The following is a 20,294-nucleotide window of genomic DNA, read 5'->3' as shown; positions in this document are numbered from 1 at the left end:
CCTGGTTTGCTAATGGATATGAATCGAGTACTAGGTTTTGCGTTTCAGAAGAGAGATAATAAAGGTATTTTTTTCCTTTGTACATTTTATAATTTTTTAATGAAAAATTAACCTTTGCCAAAATAAAAGGCGGTGAATTGTCTGCGCTAAAGGGGATTTAGGCTTAGTGGTGGTCGTTGGTGGTGGAGTACCTGGTTTGGTGATGGATCAATCGAGAGCTAGGCTCAGCGTTTCAGCAAAGAGATAGTAAAGATTTTTTTTTTCCTTTGAGCATTATATAATTTTTTAATGAAAAATTAGCCTTTGCCAAAATAAAAGATGCTCAATTGTATGCGTTGAAGGGGGGTCGAGGCTTAGTTGGTGGTGATGTACCTGGTTTGGTGATGGATGAATCAAGTGCTAGGTTTTGCGTTTCAACATAGAGATAATAAATGGTTTTTTTCCTTTGTACATTTTATAAGTTTTTAATGAAAACAAAACCTTAATAAAAGGCTCTAAACTGTGAAAATTTTGGCGGCCATGATTTAGCGACGACACAAGAATTTGTCAGCATATGAAACCTATAGCCACGGTAAAAACCTTTCTATTGGTATATAATGTCAATACCCACATACTTTATATCTATGACTATATAATATAGTAACGAAACCTATATCTGTAGGTATAGGTAATATATACCCACAACTTTTAAATTTGTCGCTAAAAGATATAGTGACAAAATAAGATGTCTGCTGGTATATAATGTCTTTACCCATAGTTTATGTTTCGTCACTAATGGCTTTGACTACAGTAATATCCATCTGTAGGTATATAATACCTATAGTCACGGTTACAAATTTTTCCGTCGGTAAAAAAATGTCTATACCCACATGCTCTATATCCATGACTATATAATATAGTGACGAAACCTACATATGTAGGTATAGGTAATATATACCCACAACTTTTAAATTTGTCGCTAAAAGATATAGTGACAAAATAAGATGTCTGTTGGTATATAATGCCTTTACCTATAGTTTATGTTTTGTCACTAATGAGTTTAGTTACAGTAATATCAATTCGTAGGTATATAATACCTATAGCCACGGTTACAAATGTTTCTGTCAGTAAAGAATGTTTATACCCACGGTTTACCTTAGTGTCACTAAAAATATCCGTTGGTATATGGCAAATTTCTTGTAGTGTTCATTTCCACCTCTTTTTATTTCTATCTCTCTCATCTTATCATCTATGACATCTCATATTTTCTCTCTCTTACTTTTTATTTTCTTCTTATCTCTCTCATCATTCCACCTCTCCACCTCAAAAGAGAGGTGTGGATGAAACATTACCCTTAACAATGCGAGACACAAGTGAGGGCATTATTTACCAAATAAACCATAAAAAACCACATACTTTTCCTCCTCAAATTTTTTTCTAATGATTTTTTCAAAAGCCAAGTGAGGGCATGTGCCCTCATGCACTCCAACATGCATCCGTCCCTGGGTGTAATTGATTTTAATTATCTTTTGTAACTAACTTACTACTTACTATCCAATACGGTACCCCCCTCAAGTAGGACTATGAGGATCATAAAGTCCTATAACTTCGAAATACATTGTGCAAAGGATTGGACAGACAAAGATTTTGTAAAGGATTTGACTATGAGGATCATCAGCTACTTGCTTCTTGGTAGAGATAGGTAGTAAGGGGATCAAGACTGAAACAATATGCTCACGAGTAATATGTATGACAATTGATATCAATATGCTTCGTCCTCTCATGAAAGGTTGGATTACGAGCCAAATGTATTGCCAAATTGTTGTCACAATAAACAGAAACTGGCAAATGAAGTTGCAAGGAAAGATTCCTGAATAAGAACTGAATCCATTGGAGCTCACAAGTAAGAGAGATCATGTAGGAGCTCTATACTCAGCCTCAATTGGTGATTTGGGGACTGCAGTTTGCTTCTTGGATTTCAAGAAACCAAGGAGGAACACAGAAAAACACAGAAACCGGTGGGCTTCCTAGAATAAGCACATGAAGCCCAAACTGAGTCTGCAAATGCAGTAGGAAGGAACTATCTGCTGGATAAAACAAACCCTTTGCAGGGGATCCCTTTAGATAGGCTAAAACCTGAGTAGCATGCTACCTTCAAATGAAAGAAATTGAAGGGAACTTGCGAAGCGAATACTCATGAGCAACATCAAGCAATGAGCAGAAGAAAAGAATGGACGATCCAAGAGAAATTACTTTATGGAGTTAATGCAACATAGCTAAACAAACCTTTTGGTTCTTACCACATGCTATAAGTACTGATACCTTACCACAGTGACTTTTTTACGTTGGTAGCGTAAATTTATAATTTATTTACCAATTTGGTGTAACTTTTAAAATATTTACGGAATTAGTGTAAATCGCCACTACCTGTGGCGATATCTATTTTTTTTTCTCACCCTCACAAGAAATCGTCAGTAGGTGTGGCGATATTTGTTGTTTTTTGGGTATCTTCATTAGCATTGTAGTTAACATTATATATATGTATTTTTTATTAGTGTCGTCATTATAAGTGGCGACTTTAATTTTATTTTTTTAACAAAACGCCATTAGCACTAACGACATCTTTTTTTTCTTTTTTTTTAACAAGCTTTATTAAAACATTACTTTTTGATTTTGGTTATAATGGTATTTTGAAATTCCTAGTATTTGTCATTCACGTTTTAATTTTTTGTTCAGTTTGATTTATTTTAGAATTTATAAAATATAGTTTTTTTTAAACACTAAAATATATAGTTAATTTTAAGTTAAATAGTAATACATTAAATAATAACACTGTATATAACATTTCAAAAACACTATTGCTATGTTTGGTTGGAGGGAGAAGAAAGGAAAGGGAAAGAAAACACGGAAATCGAGGAGTGAACTTGGATTAAACATTAGTCCAAGTTCACTCCTCGATTTCCGTGTTTTCTCTCCCTTTCCTTTCTTCTCCCTCCAACCAAACGGAGCCTATATATAGAGGTTTAAAACAAGACAAAACACTATATATATGTTTAAAATAAAATAAAAAAAGGAAATCGCCAATCATAGTGGGGATAGTTAAAAAAAAAGGACATCGCCACTCACAGTGGCGACAGTCAAAAGTTTAAAATATATAATATTTGGTTAACGCCAATGACGATGGCGATACTAGAAAAATATATATATCGCCATGACTGTTGGCGATTTCTTTAAAACATGGAAAAAAAATATATATATCGCCGATGCTATTGGCGATATACACTAGTTGTGTAAATATTTTAAAAGTTGCACCAGATTGGTAAATAAATTTTAAATTTACACTAGCAAGGTAAAAAAGTCTACCACAGTACACCTAACTTTGATTTTTATTCTAATTTTGGTTCTTCTTTGAATCAGACAAAAACTGTACGGTACTAAACCCAAATATAATTGTGCTTTTGCAATATTATTTTCTTTCCATTTAGACTCTTAATTAGCTCATTAGTGAATATTAATTAGAAGAGTAACACTTACTTTATCGCTTGGCAAAAAGATATTTCAATCACTTGAATTGTCACTTTTTAGAATGGTGCAAGTATTAAAATTGAAAAGTGGCAAATTGTGTTAAAGTGTAAAAGAGATTTTTTTACCGGTACTTTGGAACCTATTCACCATTATAGTAATTATTAAGTAGTATAAATCGCCACTCTAACGGTGATACTTCTTTTTTACTTCCCCTCTTAGTGACGGAAACAAATCCATCACAAAATCCTGATGAGTTATTGTTAGAGAATATAAGACTAATTAGCGACGGAATGTTGACAAGGGGGTTTTCCGTCGCTAAATCATTTAATGTGAGTCTCTAGGATGTTGTAACAGAATTGACTTCGTCGCAAACGAGTTCTGTCACCAAGCACTTTGCGACGGAAAACTTCAATTTCCATACTCTGTCACTGGTTCCATTTACATTGTATACCAGGATTTTGTGACGGATTTGTTTCTGTTACTAAGAAAGAAAGTAAAATAAATAGATATGTTGTCTCCACTAGCGGTGACGATTTCTTTAAAGTATATACACACACGTATGGGCTCTTAGAATAGCGATTTATACTAATTAAGTAATTAAAATAACTACATTATAATAATTATAATAAGTATATTTTAAAAGTACATTAGTTTGGTAAAAAGTCTTGAAAAAATTTCACTTGCTATGTATAAGATTCCTCTAACACCAAATGTAATGTGGTAAAAAAAACTACATTATAATGATAAATATATTTTAAGTACATTTGTTTGGTACATTAGTTTGTTCTCCTTGCTTGTGTACATTAGTTTGCTGCTCACCTAAATTTTTTTACAAAAAAACCTCAAAACTTTAACTCTCTCTTTAAACCTTAATCCCATACCTTATAAACTTCTTCAAATTTTAATTTTTTTTTATTAAGTTTGTACACTTTTGGACTCCAATTTTATATTATACAAGCAATTCTTCAAAAATCCCAAAATACTTGAATGGCAAATGAAAAATTAAGTTTTTATATGAAAATGGACAAATGGGTACTTGTTTTTAAAAATAAATGAACTCAATTAACTCCAACAAATTAATTAGAGGATTAAAATCACAAAAAGTTCAGACTCAGTGTAAGTAAAAATTTTAGTTTATTGAATTAATGTATGTTTGGATATGCATTTGTAGTTTTGTACACCTAAAACTTAGTGTGTGTTTGGTTGTGCGTCTCAAACGCGGATATGAGGCTCAAAATTGGTTGTGTGTTTGGAAAACTTCTGCAGATCCACGTTTGGCCCCGATCCACGTTTGTAGAAACAAGAAATAGTTGCTTTTGGATTTCTGGATCCACGTTTGACCTCTCCAGATTTGAAACCAAACACACACCCATCTAAGGCTGTAACATGGATCATTGATGCAAAATTGATGTTTGGCTACTCGCGTCTGAGAACCGATTCAAGGATGAAACATGGATCTGGCTGAAGCAACCCAGGGTTGCTTCTCCGTCAGAGGAATCACATCTCTCAAGATCTGAGAAGCATCTGAAATCCTGATTCCCTTTATACCCCTTTCCCTTCTTGCACTAAAAAAACGGTAGAAGAAAGGAGAAGGTGGCTGCGCAGGGGAGAAGAAAGGATAATGAGTGTATTAGGTTTTATTGTGTGGGGCCATATATATTATTTCTTTTTTTTACGAATTTTTTTGTTGACATTAATAAACTAAAAGTATTAATAAACTTGCTGGGGCAAGAAACTCATATGGGCCAAGTCCAGAAGCAAGTGATAACTGATAACCATCAACTATTGAAGAAAAAAAATCCACCACTTTCATATTTTCATCTAATCTCATGTTTTTTTATATATAGGCATCTAATCTCATGTGATATTGCAAAACTTTCAATTTGTTTTCATGTCATGACTCAGTTTTTTTTAACGTCAATGTTTTATCATCATATATGCTTTTTTTTTTTCAAATTATAGATATCATATTTGTTATAAAATATTATTTAATATACTGTATTAAATATTTAAAGTTAAATACTATTTTATTAAATACTAATTAATCACTCTTGTAAAATATTTAAACCTCTTTTGGTCATTACACATTCAAAAGCAATTCTAATCCAAGATATCCAAACAAAATTCTCTTAATAGAATCACGTTCTAGTAATTGTATCCAAACATAAATCACGTCACTCAAACTCACGTTTACTAGATCTAATTCTTACAGATCCAATTCTGCTAACGCTAATCCAAACACACACTTACCATAAATTGTTAACGGCTCAGGCCCAGACTAGGTTACAAATTGGCTTGGACTATTGGCAACCCAGTAAGAAACATATCATGGAGGTTTTAGGCCTTAGGTTGGTGTGATATCGATCGGATCATAGCTAGAATCTAAAATATCTTGTGCTTATCCGCATAAAATTTTGAAGTTCCATGTCTATGTATGGGACTTTATAATGGGTTCTTTGGACCTTATAGTGAATTTATCAGCGAACTTGAAAGGAAAGTGTTCTCCATGCTTGTGTTCACCATCTTTATCCGACAGTTTTTCTGAGCTCAAGCACCGAGCACTTGTTTATTTGTTGATCACTTCACTAGCTGACAGTGATGCACTTCAGTTTTTGAGTTGAATTCTAGGAACTTCTCTCGAATATACAGTGAATACTCATCCGGGATCCATTGGGCAAACAATCCTCAAATTAAGTTAGCCAATCGACGTTTATTTTAAGGGCAGTTTTTATATGAAAAAGAATTAGTAAACTATATTTCTTATCATAACCTATATTTTCTACAAAAATCAATCTATTTTAATTGAACAATATTTTTACAACTACTATATGATTATTTACCACTTAGTGCATGTTATTTACTAAATTTAATTTTCAAATAATTTCTTTTAACTTGTTAATTATGTTTATCTTGGTCGACGGTAGACAACCTTATTTTAAGTTATAAAACTAAATAAAATAAGTTATAACAATGGTCATATAAATACATATCAGAGTGTTCATACTTGGTGTGCTCACTCTCATAGTTTGCTTGAATGCATGAGTGAAAATGAAATGAAAGAATATGATTATATCAACTACCTTCTGACGTACAATCTTGCGGTAGCTTGAAACTGACACTAAATTGTATCACTATTGAATGTCCAGTGATAATTATGTGTCCTTATGTCATCATTTTACGGAATAAAGAACTTAAATAGAAAATACTAATGCATGTTATAAAGAATTTTAGATCATGTGACTTTTTTTAGGAAAAAAGGATCAATAGTCACTCGTTTGACGTTTGAGTCGTGAAATAGTTTGCTTAATAAAACTTCATTTGACCATCTAGTGTTTCCTTCACCCTTATTTCATCTACATCTAATGAGAGAGATAAGAGTAGAAGATAGATAGATGAGAGGTGAGATTATAAGAAAATAAAAAAGAACTAAGAAAAGAAAGTGGGCGAAAATAAGACTCATCTTAATAAGACTCATGTTTATAAAGAGAGATATTGTTAGAAAATCTTATGTAAAACTATTCCTATATGGCCCTTACCCAGCAACTGAAACTCTTGAGATAAATGGTTGTTTGACATGATATTAGAGTCTCTATGTCCAAATAGTTTAAAGTTCGATCATTGTTGCCTCCTTCTTCTAATACAAAGTTGAATATTAGAACATGGTAGATGAACTTGTGCATTCTCCATGCTTGAGCCCAAATGAGCACTTGTGTGAGAGAACATGCTATAAATGAAAATATAGAGCTATTACTGTGATCATTACCAACAACTTAAGATTTTTGTATAATTGACTTGTTGACACACACACATATATATAAATATATTATGACACTGAAAAAAAATGATGACCTGCAATTTGAAGAATATGTAGAGTAAAAGAAGTATAAAAAAAAAATTAATATAAAAATAAGAAAATTTAAAATGACTTACAACTTGCAATATGACATCGTTGCCATCTAAAATGCCTAGGCATGAAAGAAGCCCCCATAATTTAAAGAGTTAATTACATTTTTTGATCCGTGAATAATTAGCGAAATTTAGTTTTCATCATCCGTCAAGCCTATGTGGCATGTCCAACAACTTAAGATTTTTGTATAATTGACTTGTTGACACACACATATATATAAATATATTATGACACTGAAAAAAAATGATGACCTGCAATTTGAAGAATATGTAGAGTAAAAGAAGTATAAAAAAAAATTAATATAAAAATAAGAAAATTTAAAATGACTTACAACTTGCAATATGACATCGTTGCCATCTAAAATGCCTAGGCATGAAAGAAGCCCCCATAATTTAAAGAGTTAATTACATTTTTTGATCCGTGAATAATTAGCGAAATTTAGTTTTCATCATCCGTCAAGCCTATGTGGCACGTCCACATATTTAATGAAGGGTAAATTTCAATTTCCTCCCGCCAGATTAAACAAAAATAATAATAAAATCATTAATCCTCAATTTGCTTCATTTTCTTGCGAAGTGAATTTTCCTAGGTTTTTACCTTCTCTCCTCAAGTTTTTTTTTGGGTTTTGGAGTTCTATTCCATTAATTTTTTGGGTTTTTTTTTGTCGTTGTTGGATCAACTATGGAAGAATGATGAAAATTTGGAAATACAGTAAGAAGGTGATGGAAATATTTAAGATGATAGATTAAGTATCAAAAATTAAAAATTGAAGAAGATGAAGAGCATGAAGAAGATGATGGATGAAGAACACTTTAAATGAGATTTGGGTTTCTAAAATTGGGATTAATAAAAAAATTAATTTCCATTTTTATTTCATCTAATGATTTTATTCTCTTATTAAATAAGTGGGCGTGTCACATAAACTTAATCAGACACATAGACAACATCACTGAACTCTCTTTAGTAGACATTAAAAGTGTCTATTTCCTTAAATACATATACATTTTTGCAACTTTATTCCAACTAGAGAAGAGAAGAGAAGGAGACTAAGGGCCTGTTTGATAACCGTTTCCAAAACAGTTTTCAGTTTTTAAAAACTGAAAACTTGTTTGGTAAGACCTGTTTTCAAAAACAGTTTTTGAAAACAGTTCTCATTTTCAGTTTTTAAAACTAAAAAACCAAAACAGGTAAAAGATGTTTTCAGTTTCAGTTTTTAGTTTTCAGATATCAGTTTTCTAAATGTTCGAAAACATGTCATTCAAACTGTTTTCTTCTTCTGAAAACTGTTTTTAAGAATTGTTTCTGAAAACTGTTTTAAAAACTGAAAACTAAAACTGCTATCAAACAGGGCCTAAATTTCGCTAATTATTCAAGAACAAAAACGTATTTAACCCAAATTAGAAGAAAAGATGAGAATTTTGACATCTTAATCGATGAAAGCAGTTTGTAATTTGTAATATAGAGTAAAAATCTGTTACATTAAAGCCAAAAAAAAAAATGTACTGCTGTAGGATGTGGACCTAATTATTGTAACCAAACAAAGCATAGGTGGTAAAAGATTCAGCTTTTGCTTTTATAAATAGACAAGAATTCCCCCAAAGACGAGTGAACACAGTGCAGTGCAGTAGCGTGGTTTGCAGGTGGCACTCTGGTGTTGGCTGGGTAGTGTACTTCAACATGTCTCTTTCTCTTTCTTTTTCTCTTCTTTTCCTTCTTCTCTCTGTTACAGCTTCTCTTCCCCATTCTCATTCCTTCTCAGCCCAACACCACCAACCTCACTTTGCCACCCACAACTACAGAGATGCTCTTACCAAATCCATCATCTTCTTTGAAGGCCAGAGGTCAGGGAAGCTCCCCTCTAACCAGAGGATGTCTTGGAGGAGGGACTCTGGTCTCTCCGATGGCTCTACCATGCATGTAATCCATCATTGCATTCAGTCGAAGACTATGTTGTTCTTGTGTTCTGTGGCTTTTGCATTTTGCTTATTTTTGTATGGATATGCAATGCAGGTTGATTTGGTTGGAGGGTACTACGATGCAGGGGACAACATCAAGTTTGGCTTTCCCATGGCCTTCACCACCACCATGCTTTCTTGGAGTGTTCTTGAGTTCGGTGGGATGATGAAAGGTGAATTGCCGAATGCCAGAGAAGCGATTCGCTGGGCCACTGATTATCTTCTCAAAGCTACTGCATATCCAGACACCATTTATGTTCAGGTTAGTTTCCCTCTTCCCAATCCTCTGTTTCCTCTGTTTTCCTCTGTTTTCTTGTGTGACTCTGTTTATGACTCTGTTTTTTCATTGCAGGTAGGGGATGCTAAGAAGGACCATGCTTGTTGGGAAAGACCTGAAGACATGGACACCCCAAGAAATGCCTACAAGATAGATAGGAACAACCCTGGTTCTGATGTAGCTGGGGAAACTGCTGCAGCTCTTGCAGCTGCTTCTCTAGCTTTCAGGAGAACTGACCCAGCATACTCCAAAATATTGGTTAGGAGGGCTATCAGGGTGAGTAGTATTTGATTTTGACAGAAAGAAAAGCAACATTGTTTACTGGAGATGTGTGAAATCTGAGATTCTACTTGTTTATGGATTCAGGTTTTCCAGTTTGCTGATAAGTACAGGGGATCCTACAGCAATGGCTTGAAGCCCATTGTTTGCCCCTTCTATTGTTCCTACTCTGGTTATCAGGTAAAGTACTTTCATTTCCACCATTTCCACATTTGATTTTGTTCAATTTGTGGGAAGTGAACTGAAAAATGTTACCTTATTTCCAGGATGAGCTGTTGTGGGGTGCTGCTTGGCTGCACAAGGCTACTAAGAACCCAAAGTACCTTAACTACATCAAGGTTAATGGACAGATCCTTGGAGCTGCAGAGTTTGACAACACATTTGGGTGGGATAACAAGCATGTTGGAGCAAGGATTCTGCTTTCCAAGGTTCAAATTCCTAAACCTGTTTTCCCTTTTTTATTCTTTTACAATGCTTGTAAATGTGGTTTCAAGCTCATATTTGTGCTTTCAATCTCAGGACTTTCTGGTTAAAAAGATGCAAACCCTTCATGACTACAAGGGTCATGCTGACAATTTTATCTGTTCTGTTATCCCTGGAGTCTCTTCCTCTTCATACACCCCAGGTGAGGTTCATTTTTCTTCTTTCCTTCTCTTGCTTCCTTTCCTTCCATTCTCAACTTTGTTCTAATTGGCTCTTCAAATCTTTGCAGGTGGTCTTCTTTTCAAGATGAGTGACACCAACATGCAGTATGTCACATCCACCTCCTTCCTCCTCGTAACCTATGCCAAATACTTGACCAAAGCTCACACAGTTGTGCATTGTGGCGGAACCACCATAACTCCAAAGATGCTTCGTTCTATAGCCAAAAAACAGGTAGAAAAACTAGATCCCTTGTGCATAAGAATTAAATGAGCGCTGGCAACTCAATCTTTAAACGACACAATTGATTTACTTTTTGAAAAGCCTAACAGAATTAGTATGCATTTTCTTCTTGCTTAGTGATATTGATTTATCAATGTTATTACTTTGAAGGTGGATTACTTGCTAGGAGACAACCCTTTGAAGATGTCCTACATGGTGGGGTATGGTCCTAGGTTCCCACAAAGGATACACCACAGGGGCTCATCACTGCCGTCCATTGGCGTTCACCCTGGCAAGATCCAATGCTCAGAAGGATTCAGTGTGATGAACTCACAATCCCCAAACCCCAATGTTCTAGTGGGTGCTGTTGTTGGAGGGCCGGATCAGCATGACATGTTCCCTGATGAACGGTCAGATTATGAGCAATCAGAGCCAGCTACTTATATCAATGCACCTCTTGTGGGAGCACTGGCTTATCTTGCACACTCATTTGGCCAGCTCTAAAAGGAGAACAGTGTCTGCAACTTGTTTGCATCTTAATTTGTTTTTAATTATCCACTAGTTTAGTTTAGTTTAGTTTAAGCCAATGTGGCCTAGTTGTGTTCCTTGGAAATGCACACAAGGTAAGAGGGATAAGGGATAATATGGCACAAGCCCCCACCCAACCTTGAAGAAGCCAATTGGTTAAGGCAAAATCAGTAGCCTGTACTCCATGTTTTATTTAAAGCTTTGTTAAGTGTTAATTTAACCAATCAAATGCTTTGAGCAAATTTCGTGCCAGAAATGTCATTAGTTTTACTCAGTTAGTCTCATTTTACATGAGGTTTAAGGATATGGTACAATAAGTAGAAATAGTAGTATACTATAAGTATGATAACTTAGTAGTTTTTAAACTAGTACTACGAATTATCTAACTTATTATAACTAGTACTTTGTTCATTGCGGCCATGTGTGGTTAAAGAAAGTTTAACTCCTTGAAACTGGGAAGTTGTTACTTGTTAACACTAATCAGGTATTTATGCTATGAATTGAAAATAGTACTATTTGAGTGGGCAGTGTGTAATCCGAATATTTAACGAAGTTTGTAGATTAACGAGTATTGACCGTTGACAGACAGCGAAGGATAGGATGTAAAGAGATTTTGGTGGCATGTGAACATGTTGAGGATTGTAGGTGATTCGGTCAAAAAAGCTGGTTAGGCTACCCTCTATGTATCAGAGGTGTCAGAAGTAATTAGGACTGCAACAGAAACTGTGTTTTGAAGAGTAGGGAGAGGGAACCAACCAAAAGCGTCCTAAAACGGAAAGACACTCCTGTAACCTAACATAAATAAAGGACCAGTTGAAAGATGGTTGAGCCATCATTTTCTTTGGCTACTGAGCTACGTTACCACAGAGGATGTGTGTATTTCATTTGATTAAAATATTTATCACTAAGATTATGATTTTTTTAAAAGTAAGATTATGATTAACATAGGTGTATCAATATTGATATATGCACATTTCATTTTTTTCTTTATATTTATCTATTCTTTTCCCATTACATCTTCTGCATTAAATCTACACCTAATTAAATAGCTACCCAGCATTTTTTAAACAATACTTATTTATTCACACCTAAAAATAAGGTGAAATGAGGTGGAAGAAGAGAGAGATAGGAAGAAAAGAAAAAATAAGAGTGAGAAAATATAAGATGTGATAAATGATAAGAGGAGAGAGATAGAAATAAAAATAGGTGAAAATGAAGTGTAGTGTGTATATATCATTACCCTTTTTTAAATAACAAACTTTAGCATGCGGTGCCTTCACCCACCACGGGTAGTCTGGGACTGATGAGCTTAACTGCACATTACATACAGCGCCGGCCACGATACAGATCACTAGACCACTTCACGTGGAGTTGAAAAACTCACTTGCTCAAGTTTTTTTTTATAAATAAATTAGTTACAAGATCGAGCCTCAATGCACTAGTAAAGCTGCTCTCAACCTCAACTGACTTAGGGTAACATGTTCAAGTTGTAAAATTCTCTTGGAAGACTGCAAGGTAAAACTGCAGGTATTAGACCCCTACCTGGACTTCACAAAAGCTTTACAGTACCAGATTTATCCTTTTTTATTCAGCATGGTTTATTCTTAACCGTACCCCTATATGATAAATATTGGCCCAAAACTTGAACGAAAACAAGACATTAAACAACTACTGCCCTGCATATCTAACACAATCACATTAAACATATACATAACTGCATAAGCTTCCATGAAGCTCCTCTAGTTCGGCAGAACAATATTTTACAACACAAGCAGACTTTTATACACAAAGAAAACTACTCTTTATTGTCTGCTGTTATTCCTTGGTGAAAATACATGGCCAGAGACACCAGCTGGTTAACTTGCATCATCCTTTGCAAGTGGAACAGAATTTGCCTGGAAAAATAAGCCATTGAAATCAATACCAGTAAGAATTTCCATTTGTCCCTATTACAATTGATGTTATATATAAATATAAAAGGAACATATGAGCATAAAGATGATAAAGTGCATAATCCTGCACCATAGCATTCCAGCCATTTTTTGAAACTAACGAGAACTTAAAAAATATCACTCACCAAATCACGAAACTTAAGGATATAGAACATCTCAAGATATCGTCGAGTTTCACGCCTCTCTAATTTGGAAACATGTTTCCAGAAGCCATAAACTCCCGCCAAAGTCATAAGCCTTTCAGAATATATCTTCCATGTATACCTGTTTAATGTTTGCATGGAACCATTTAGATTCACTATATAAACACACTTACTTCTTTAAAAAAATTAATTACCTTTCATAAATTCTTTGAAGACCGCCATCAGATATTTTATTCCAATGGCTTGGATCCTCCTTGCATCGTTGGAAGAATTCAACCAATAGGTTTGAAGCTTGGTCAGGGTGATAAGGATCAATATGGAATCCTGATACACCATGCTCGATGATCTCAGCAGGACCACCATGGAGGGTAGCAAATGTGGGAAGCCCACTAGTCATGGCCTCCACAACTGTAAGTCCAAAAGCTTCATAGAAAGCAGGCTGCAGCAAGAAAGATTCATTATTAGCATGTTTTCATTAACTTAGTTTTCCACACAATCAATTCTGTAATCGACTCGAAGCTGTTTGCAGAAGCTTCTCCCTAGAATTGATTTTACCTTTAGAATCAATTGTAAATAAAAATTCTAAACATACACTGTAAATGACTCCAGAGTGATCAACCAAATAGTAAATAGGAATTAGTATAATACCTGAACAAAAGCACCTTTTGTATCAGCTATGTAGCGATACAGCTCCCCGTTACGTGCTCTATTAGTTTGGGAGACAATCCACCGAAAATCACCATTTAAATTATAGTTTTTCATGAGTTCATGCATCTTCTCAATTTCTGCAATTTCTTCTCTGTCCCTGGACTTTTTCACATCAATATAACCAGCTACGATGACAAGATTGACCAGTTCCCTCAATTTGTTGTTCTTCGCATAGCTTTCTACCAAACCAGTTATGTTTTTAACTCTATCTAGCCTTGCGATGGAGAATATGATGGGCTTCGACCGGTCTTTCAGTGAACCACTGCCAAACAAGGACAATTATAAAGATAATCTCGTTAACACAGTCATAGTCACACATTCAAGTCTGGCAAATGACATGTTTCTCAGCAGTTCTTGCAAACAGCTCTAGTTAGATATTCTATCCCTTATGAGAAATAAGTATGTGAATGTCTGGGTGGGGTTAAGACAAGGCATTGGCACTAAATGACAAGTGACGACTGGTAATCGCAAGCTAATGAACCATGCTTATAAGATTTTGCATAGTGCATAACAACTACATCAACTTACATTGTGTTGATCCTCTAGATCATGGGTACTGAAGTAGAATTACCAAATTAATTAGAAGAACAATTACTCATGGATATACTGAATGTTTTAGTAGTAAATAACCAAAATTAAAATTTTCTGCAACTAAACTAGACTCACATGCAATCATCAGTCTGCTCAGAATCATATAATAGCTTTTCAATTGAACTGTGCAGGGCTGTAAGTCTCTTCTGCTTCTCAGAGTAGGGGAAATATATTGACATATCTGCTCCAGGAGAGACAATATTGAACTTGGGATCAAAAACATTAATTCCATGAACAACCCTATAGAGTCCAGGAAGAGTAAAAGACGAGTGGCTCTCATACTGCCCAACAGTATTTTTCCTGAAAGATAACATAAGTTAATAAAAAATGAAATTAGTACAATTAGTTTGACTGAAAACCTAACATGTGTATATATATATATATATATACATACAGATTACAAAGGAAAAAACTTTGGAAAGAAATGTAACTTAGCACAAGGGATGGATATGTGAGAAGCCTAAAGATGAATCCTAGCAAATTAATAACTAGGTCATATGCCTGAGAGAAGGATCTCCGAAGCAATAGAAATGACTAGGTATCTTTAGCCTATTATAACTGAGTGAGCTTTCACAAGCCAAGCGAATACAGACACCATTCATAATTTAAGAATCTTGAGCCAAAAAGCCATGTAACACCAGACACAGCATATAAGTTTTTTGGAAAATTCATTATTAAATATGATGCTTAAAGATGCAATTTAAAATGGTTACACAACGTTCCACGAGAAACAAGCAAATCAAATTTAAAATAAGCATGGGAATGTGATATGTGGAGCATATATTTGTTTAAAAACATGCACAAATTTGTATTAATTTTATCTCCAAAACAAATAATCATGTACTTATACAAGCAATGAAAGAACAAAGTCATATAATTGGTAATATTAACAAGCCAGCTGAAGGGGAGAAGGTTGTAGAGCAGAATCACAAGTGACTTATCACAACTCATGAAGTACAACATATATCATGAAAGAAGTACTCACGTTCCTGCAATCTCTTGGTATGTACTGGTGATGATAAAATCAGCATTGTTCATGGCTATCAGATCAGCAGTGAACTGACATGCAAAATGGTATTTGTCCTCAAATTTCTTCCAATATATATCTGAATCTGGATATTTTGTCTTCTCCAGTGCATGCGCAATTGTGCACTACACATATGAAGACTGGTTTGAGTTACATTATCAGCAGAAGAAAACATGAGCTTTCACATTGTTTGTACAGTAATTTTTCATACCCGGCATGACCAAATTCCAATAGGAAGAATAACATTTTTTTATTATTTCAGATTGAGAACGAATCAATGTTTCAAATAAAACAGGTGAACCAAAGAAAAAATGGGGACGCTATCCTATGTATGTTCCATATATGTATGTATGTGTGTGTGTGTCTAAATATGAAAATACATACAGTATATTGGTCCATATTAAACCTCTATTTTTTTTCTAAAATAAAGATGACAAAGAAGAGAAATAAGAACCTGTGTAACTCCCATTTTATAAGCCAATAAAGATGCAACAAGGTTCCCATCACTGTAGTTTCCAATGATAAAATCAGGATAACCTTGTAACTCAGCAGTAATTTCACTGGCAACATCCTGTTGAGATACATAACCATCAATATCAAGTGGAAATGCTAGCACATGCAGTATGAGCTGGGCAATATTAGAATTCTTCACCATGCCTAAACTAAGCTATGAAACCATTAAATTCCTGATAATTGTTAAATTCCTGATAATTGTTCACAATCAAGCAATTGATTCTAGCTATACACGTCGATGGGGATTTACCTCTGAATAAGTCTCTAGATAAGGCCATACATCAAACCTTGAGATCCATTTATGCAGAGTTCCATTATCTGATCTGAACGGCACACGCAGAATATGAGTGTAGTCAGTACCACTGACTCTTTCTAGCCGCTGATTGCATGTTGTCCCCATTGATTCAGGTATTAACCTTGTAACCTTCAAAATAGCAGAAAGTTTTAATTTCGTCGGAACTGAAAACATGATTAACTATCAAACAACCTTGTCAAATATGAAGAACCTGAACAAAGAAGTCACACTTACAATTAGAATTCTAGGAGTGAAATCAAGTCCCTGTTTCTTGATTCGAAGGAGCATTTCATTCTCAAGAGCACGCACTTGATCTAGTATATAAACAACCTGCAAATAAAACCTTTCACTTAAGATGACATTCATATAATTCATACGATACAAGATGAAAGGATGGAGGAAACAACCAAGGGAAGTGAGTACTAATAAGAGGTGACACTAAATGTATACAACTCCAGCTCAATTGCTCTTATGACATATGAAAGATAAGAATACCTGTCCACCAGTGTCAGGCAAACCCAGGACATTGGCTTGCCCAAAGTAGCCATGTGGAGATAATATGACAACATTGAACACCATAGGCACTCTCCCAAGAAAAGTCTCGAGTGTAGACGGATCAGGAGCATGAAGAATATCTAATAGCAGATGCATCATCTCTAACACGCGTTCAGCAGTATCACCCCAGCCTCTCTCAAAACCCATTCCTTGTAATCTACATTTAGAAAAGAATCAAAGGAAAGAAATTTAGACATAAATCTATGACTAGTTTCTCACATCATTCATGCTGAGAAGTGAACACATGAAAACTATTATGAAACATAAGCTTACATATATTCAAACTCAGAATAGAGAGAATCAGGTGCGAGCTTAGAAAGATGATCCTCGGCTTTAGCCAAAGCAGACTGAAGTTTAGAGATGGTTTTTATTCTATCATTTAGCATCAGTGCCTGTAACATGACAATCAGGGAGAGAAAAATTCACTATCTATAGACTCATTGTGTCAAAACTAAGTTACATTTATGGCATTGGCTACTGAGTTTAAGATGCATGTATAGAGAGGGAGGGGCAGAGAAATACAGGGTCTAGTTGCATTTTTGAAACTATAGCTGTTGTAATCAAGCATGGTCACCTTATTAGAAGTAAAAGGTGCATGACAGACATAGCACTTACATGGCCTTTATATTTATGAGCTCGGAGGAAATCAAGCAAAGGCTCCAAGGAATCTTTGTTATGGAACATACTCGAAGAAAGGTGGCGGTTGAGAAATTGGACACCATTGCCAATGGATGAGGAGCGGGTTGGGCGAGGAAATGTTGCATTAAATGGCTCAAAATCAAGCTCCAATACAAAATTATCATTAACCCTGATGCACAGCATAAAACAAAAACATTCATTTCATCAGTCAAAGCTATAGTACTTCCCATCTAATTTTTTGAATCTGAGATAATTAGTACAAGCTAAGTAGTAAACTCTTACTTTCCATCTACAAGTTCTTCTTTGAAGCTGAGATACTCAGCAACGCTCAATTGTTCCACACTGAGTTCAAAGACATTAACACGGACATATTCCCAGACTCCAGGTCTTGGACGAACCGCTATTGCGACAAAAGGAGGCAAAACTATGGCTTCCTGCCACAGAGATCATGCAACACATGTTTCATACAATATCTTAAAATCTTCCAAAGTGATGCTCAAGTAACTTTCCCCAATATGACAGTTTCACTCATTAACTAATAGTAACTACCAACAAAAACACTGAGTGATATTCTTCCCCTTCTAACTATGTAGCATTAGCAAGGCTTGGATGACAGCATAAGTAAAGTGACACTAAGAAAAAATTAAATAAATTCATACATAAAAAAAAAAGTCACATGAAGTCAAAATTGTTCTTTTAATTTATTTCACTGTGTTTAGCCTCTGGTACTGATTTTTGAGACCATTATGCAAGTGTGTTGAGAAATAAACAGGAACACTTAACAATTTTGAGAAAGTTAGTGAAAGTGTTTTAGTTAACCTTTTTCAATAATGATTTGATCAAGACCAATATTATAGAGGGAAACTGACCTGTGCAGACTTGATAATATCACCAAAGGGACCATTCCTAAGATCCAGAGCTGATTGATCCTGGCCGAGGACGTCTTCGAGCTCATCAATCAAACTATGGGGTTGCAAAATCCCTTTTCCTTGAGCCACATACCTTGAAACAAAATAACGAACAAAATCTATGAATACAAGCAGTTACTGAAACTGAAAATTAAATAGGATACTGATCAAGAGCAATATTAGTAATTAACTAAAAACAGGGTTTGATGATGTTGAAGAAGAAGAAGAAGGAGAACCTGGAGAGGAGAGAAACTAGTTCGTTACGGTGAGCGGAGAGAGTGTCTTCCACTCGGTCTCTGATACTTGGAATCCGACCAAGCTTAGGTTTTTGCGTAGACATGGCGATCGATCACTATGTATGTTAATTGTGTTGTTCTTCTTCTTCTCTTCTCAGCTGCAGAATTGCCAGACACTATGTAGAAAAGTGCTACGTGTTGTGTAGATGACAGAAGCTGAGTTTATATAGTCAGAAGAAAAATGGTGTACGTGGCGACCTTTCATTACACTATTCTGTATTGTCCGTATTGGTAGAAAACGACTTGATAATCTTCATATCCATTACGGATAATAAATCCACTATTTCTTTTCCAGAATGAAAACAAGTGAATTTAAAAATAGCAAAAAAAAAGATTGAAGTGAGATGAAAAATAGCCTATTATATAATCTTTGTATAATTGTATGTATGTCCTTTTATTTGACCTTCACACTTTAATCTTTGCCATTTAGCCTCAAATTCCTGGCTTCGTCGTTAGTTATAACGCATGTGTTGGGCGTTGGACGTTGTGTTGGCGTTCAACCATTAAAATCGCACTCTTCATTGTTTGTTGAGAGAGAAATAAAGAATGAATTTTGAGATTTTGAAATGTAGGTGAGCAGAAAACCTTTATCTTACTAAGATTATCATGTGGGTTAATAATTGAGAAAAATATGTCACATAATTATGATGATGTTATACGTCATTATTTCAAATAAAAAACTGGCACTAAAAGCTATGAAAAAAAATCAGGGACTAATTTAGATGAATCTCTAAAGTTAGGGACTAGAAGTATAGTGAGCCCAAAAATATAAATATCTGGTAAAGAGATCTTTATAGCACATAGTGACATAGATGCCATCCCTGACTTGAATTTCATTAATTATCTCGTTGGAATTTGGATGACACTTTATTATATAGTGCAAATCATACATGGTTGTAATGCAAACCATACATGCATACTAATAAAACATTGTAGGCTTAATTGCAACTTTGGTCCCCGACATTTACTAATGTCATGATTTTGGTCCCCCACCTAATTTAATTACATGGATGGTCCCCGACGTTGTAGGTCGTGTGCAACGTTAGTCCTACCGTTTATTTCTTAATGGAGGAGGTTTACGTGGACGTCCAGTTGGAAAGAGAAATGAGGTATGAGGAGAGAGGGAAGCACGTGAGTATCACGTGACCCTTATCTGAACCCATTATACCCAAACCCCTGACCTCTCTGGAACGAAGAAGGTAACGCGATTTAGATCCCTAGGGTTTCAGATTTGGGTATAATGAGTTCATATAAGGTTCACGTGAGTTCACGTGATACTCATGTGCTTCCCTCTCTCCTCAGATCTCCTTTTTCTCTCCAACTAGACGTCCACGTAAGCCTCCTCCATTAAGA

At 35.0% G+C, this 20,294-nt stretch overlaps 2 protein-coding genes across 2 annotated transcripts; one reads left to right on the top strand and one right to left on the bottom strand.

Moving 5' to 3' along the window:
* The first annotated feature begins 9,006 nt into the window (after positions 1 to 9,006).
* LOC130731085 (endoglucanase 17-like) lies at positions 9,007 to 11,570 on the top strand. Its single transcript, XM_057583271.1, has 8 exons — positions 9,007 to 9,328; positions 9,422 to 9,628; positions 9,719 to 9,919; positions 10,010 to 10,102; positions 10,189 to 10,350; positions 10,442 to 10,547; positions 10,635 to 10,798; positions 10,958 to 11,570. Exons 1-8 carry the CDS (start codon positions 9,089 to 9,091, stop codon positions 11,288 to 11,290), a joined length of 1,506 nt encoding a protein of 501 aa, XP_057439254.1. The 5' UTR covers positions 9,007 to 9,088; the 3' UTR covers positions 11,291 to 11,570.
* A 1,404-nt stretch (positions 11,571 to 12,974) lies between these two features.
* LOC130731084 (sucrose synthase 2) lies at positions 12,975 to 19,088 on the bottom strand. The gene is made up of 15 exons (XM_057583270.1): positions 18,882 to 19,088; positions 18,607 to 18,739; positions 18,020 to 18,171; positions 17,714 to 17,906; positions 17,372 to 17,490; positions 17,039 to 17,255; positions 16,778 to 16,873; positions 16,499 to 16,672; positions 16,190 to 16,306; positions 15,694 to 15,860; positions 14,784 to 15,008; positions 14,058 to 14,379; positions 13,604 to 13,848; positions 13,392 to 13,530; positions 12,975 to 13,209 (listed from the first exon to the last, which is right to left on the bottom strand). Exons 1-15 carry the CDS (start codon positions 18,983 to 18,985, stop codon positions 13,171 to 13,173), a joined length of 2,442 nt encoding a protein of 813 aa, XP_057439253.1. The 5' UTR covers positions 18,986 to 19,088; the 3' UTR covers positions 12,975 to 13,170.
* Positions 19,089 to 20,294: the final 1,206 nt, after the last annotated feature.

The sequence above is a fragment of the Lotus japonicus genome, chromosome 1, assembly GCF_012489685.1.
Source record: "Lotus japonicus ecotype B-129 chromosome 1, LjGifu_v1.2".
In the NCBI taxonomy this organism is placed as follows: domain Eukaryota; kingdom Viridiplantae; phylum Streptophyta; class Magnoliopsida; order Fabales; family Fabaceae; genus Lotus; species Lotus japonicus.
The sequence above is the reverse complement of the archived record's forward strand: the minus strand, read 5'-3'. Positions and strand labels throughout refer to the sequence as shown.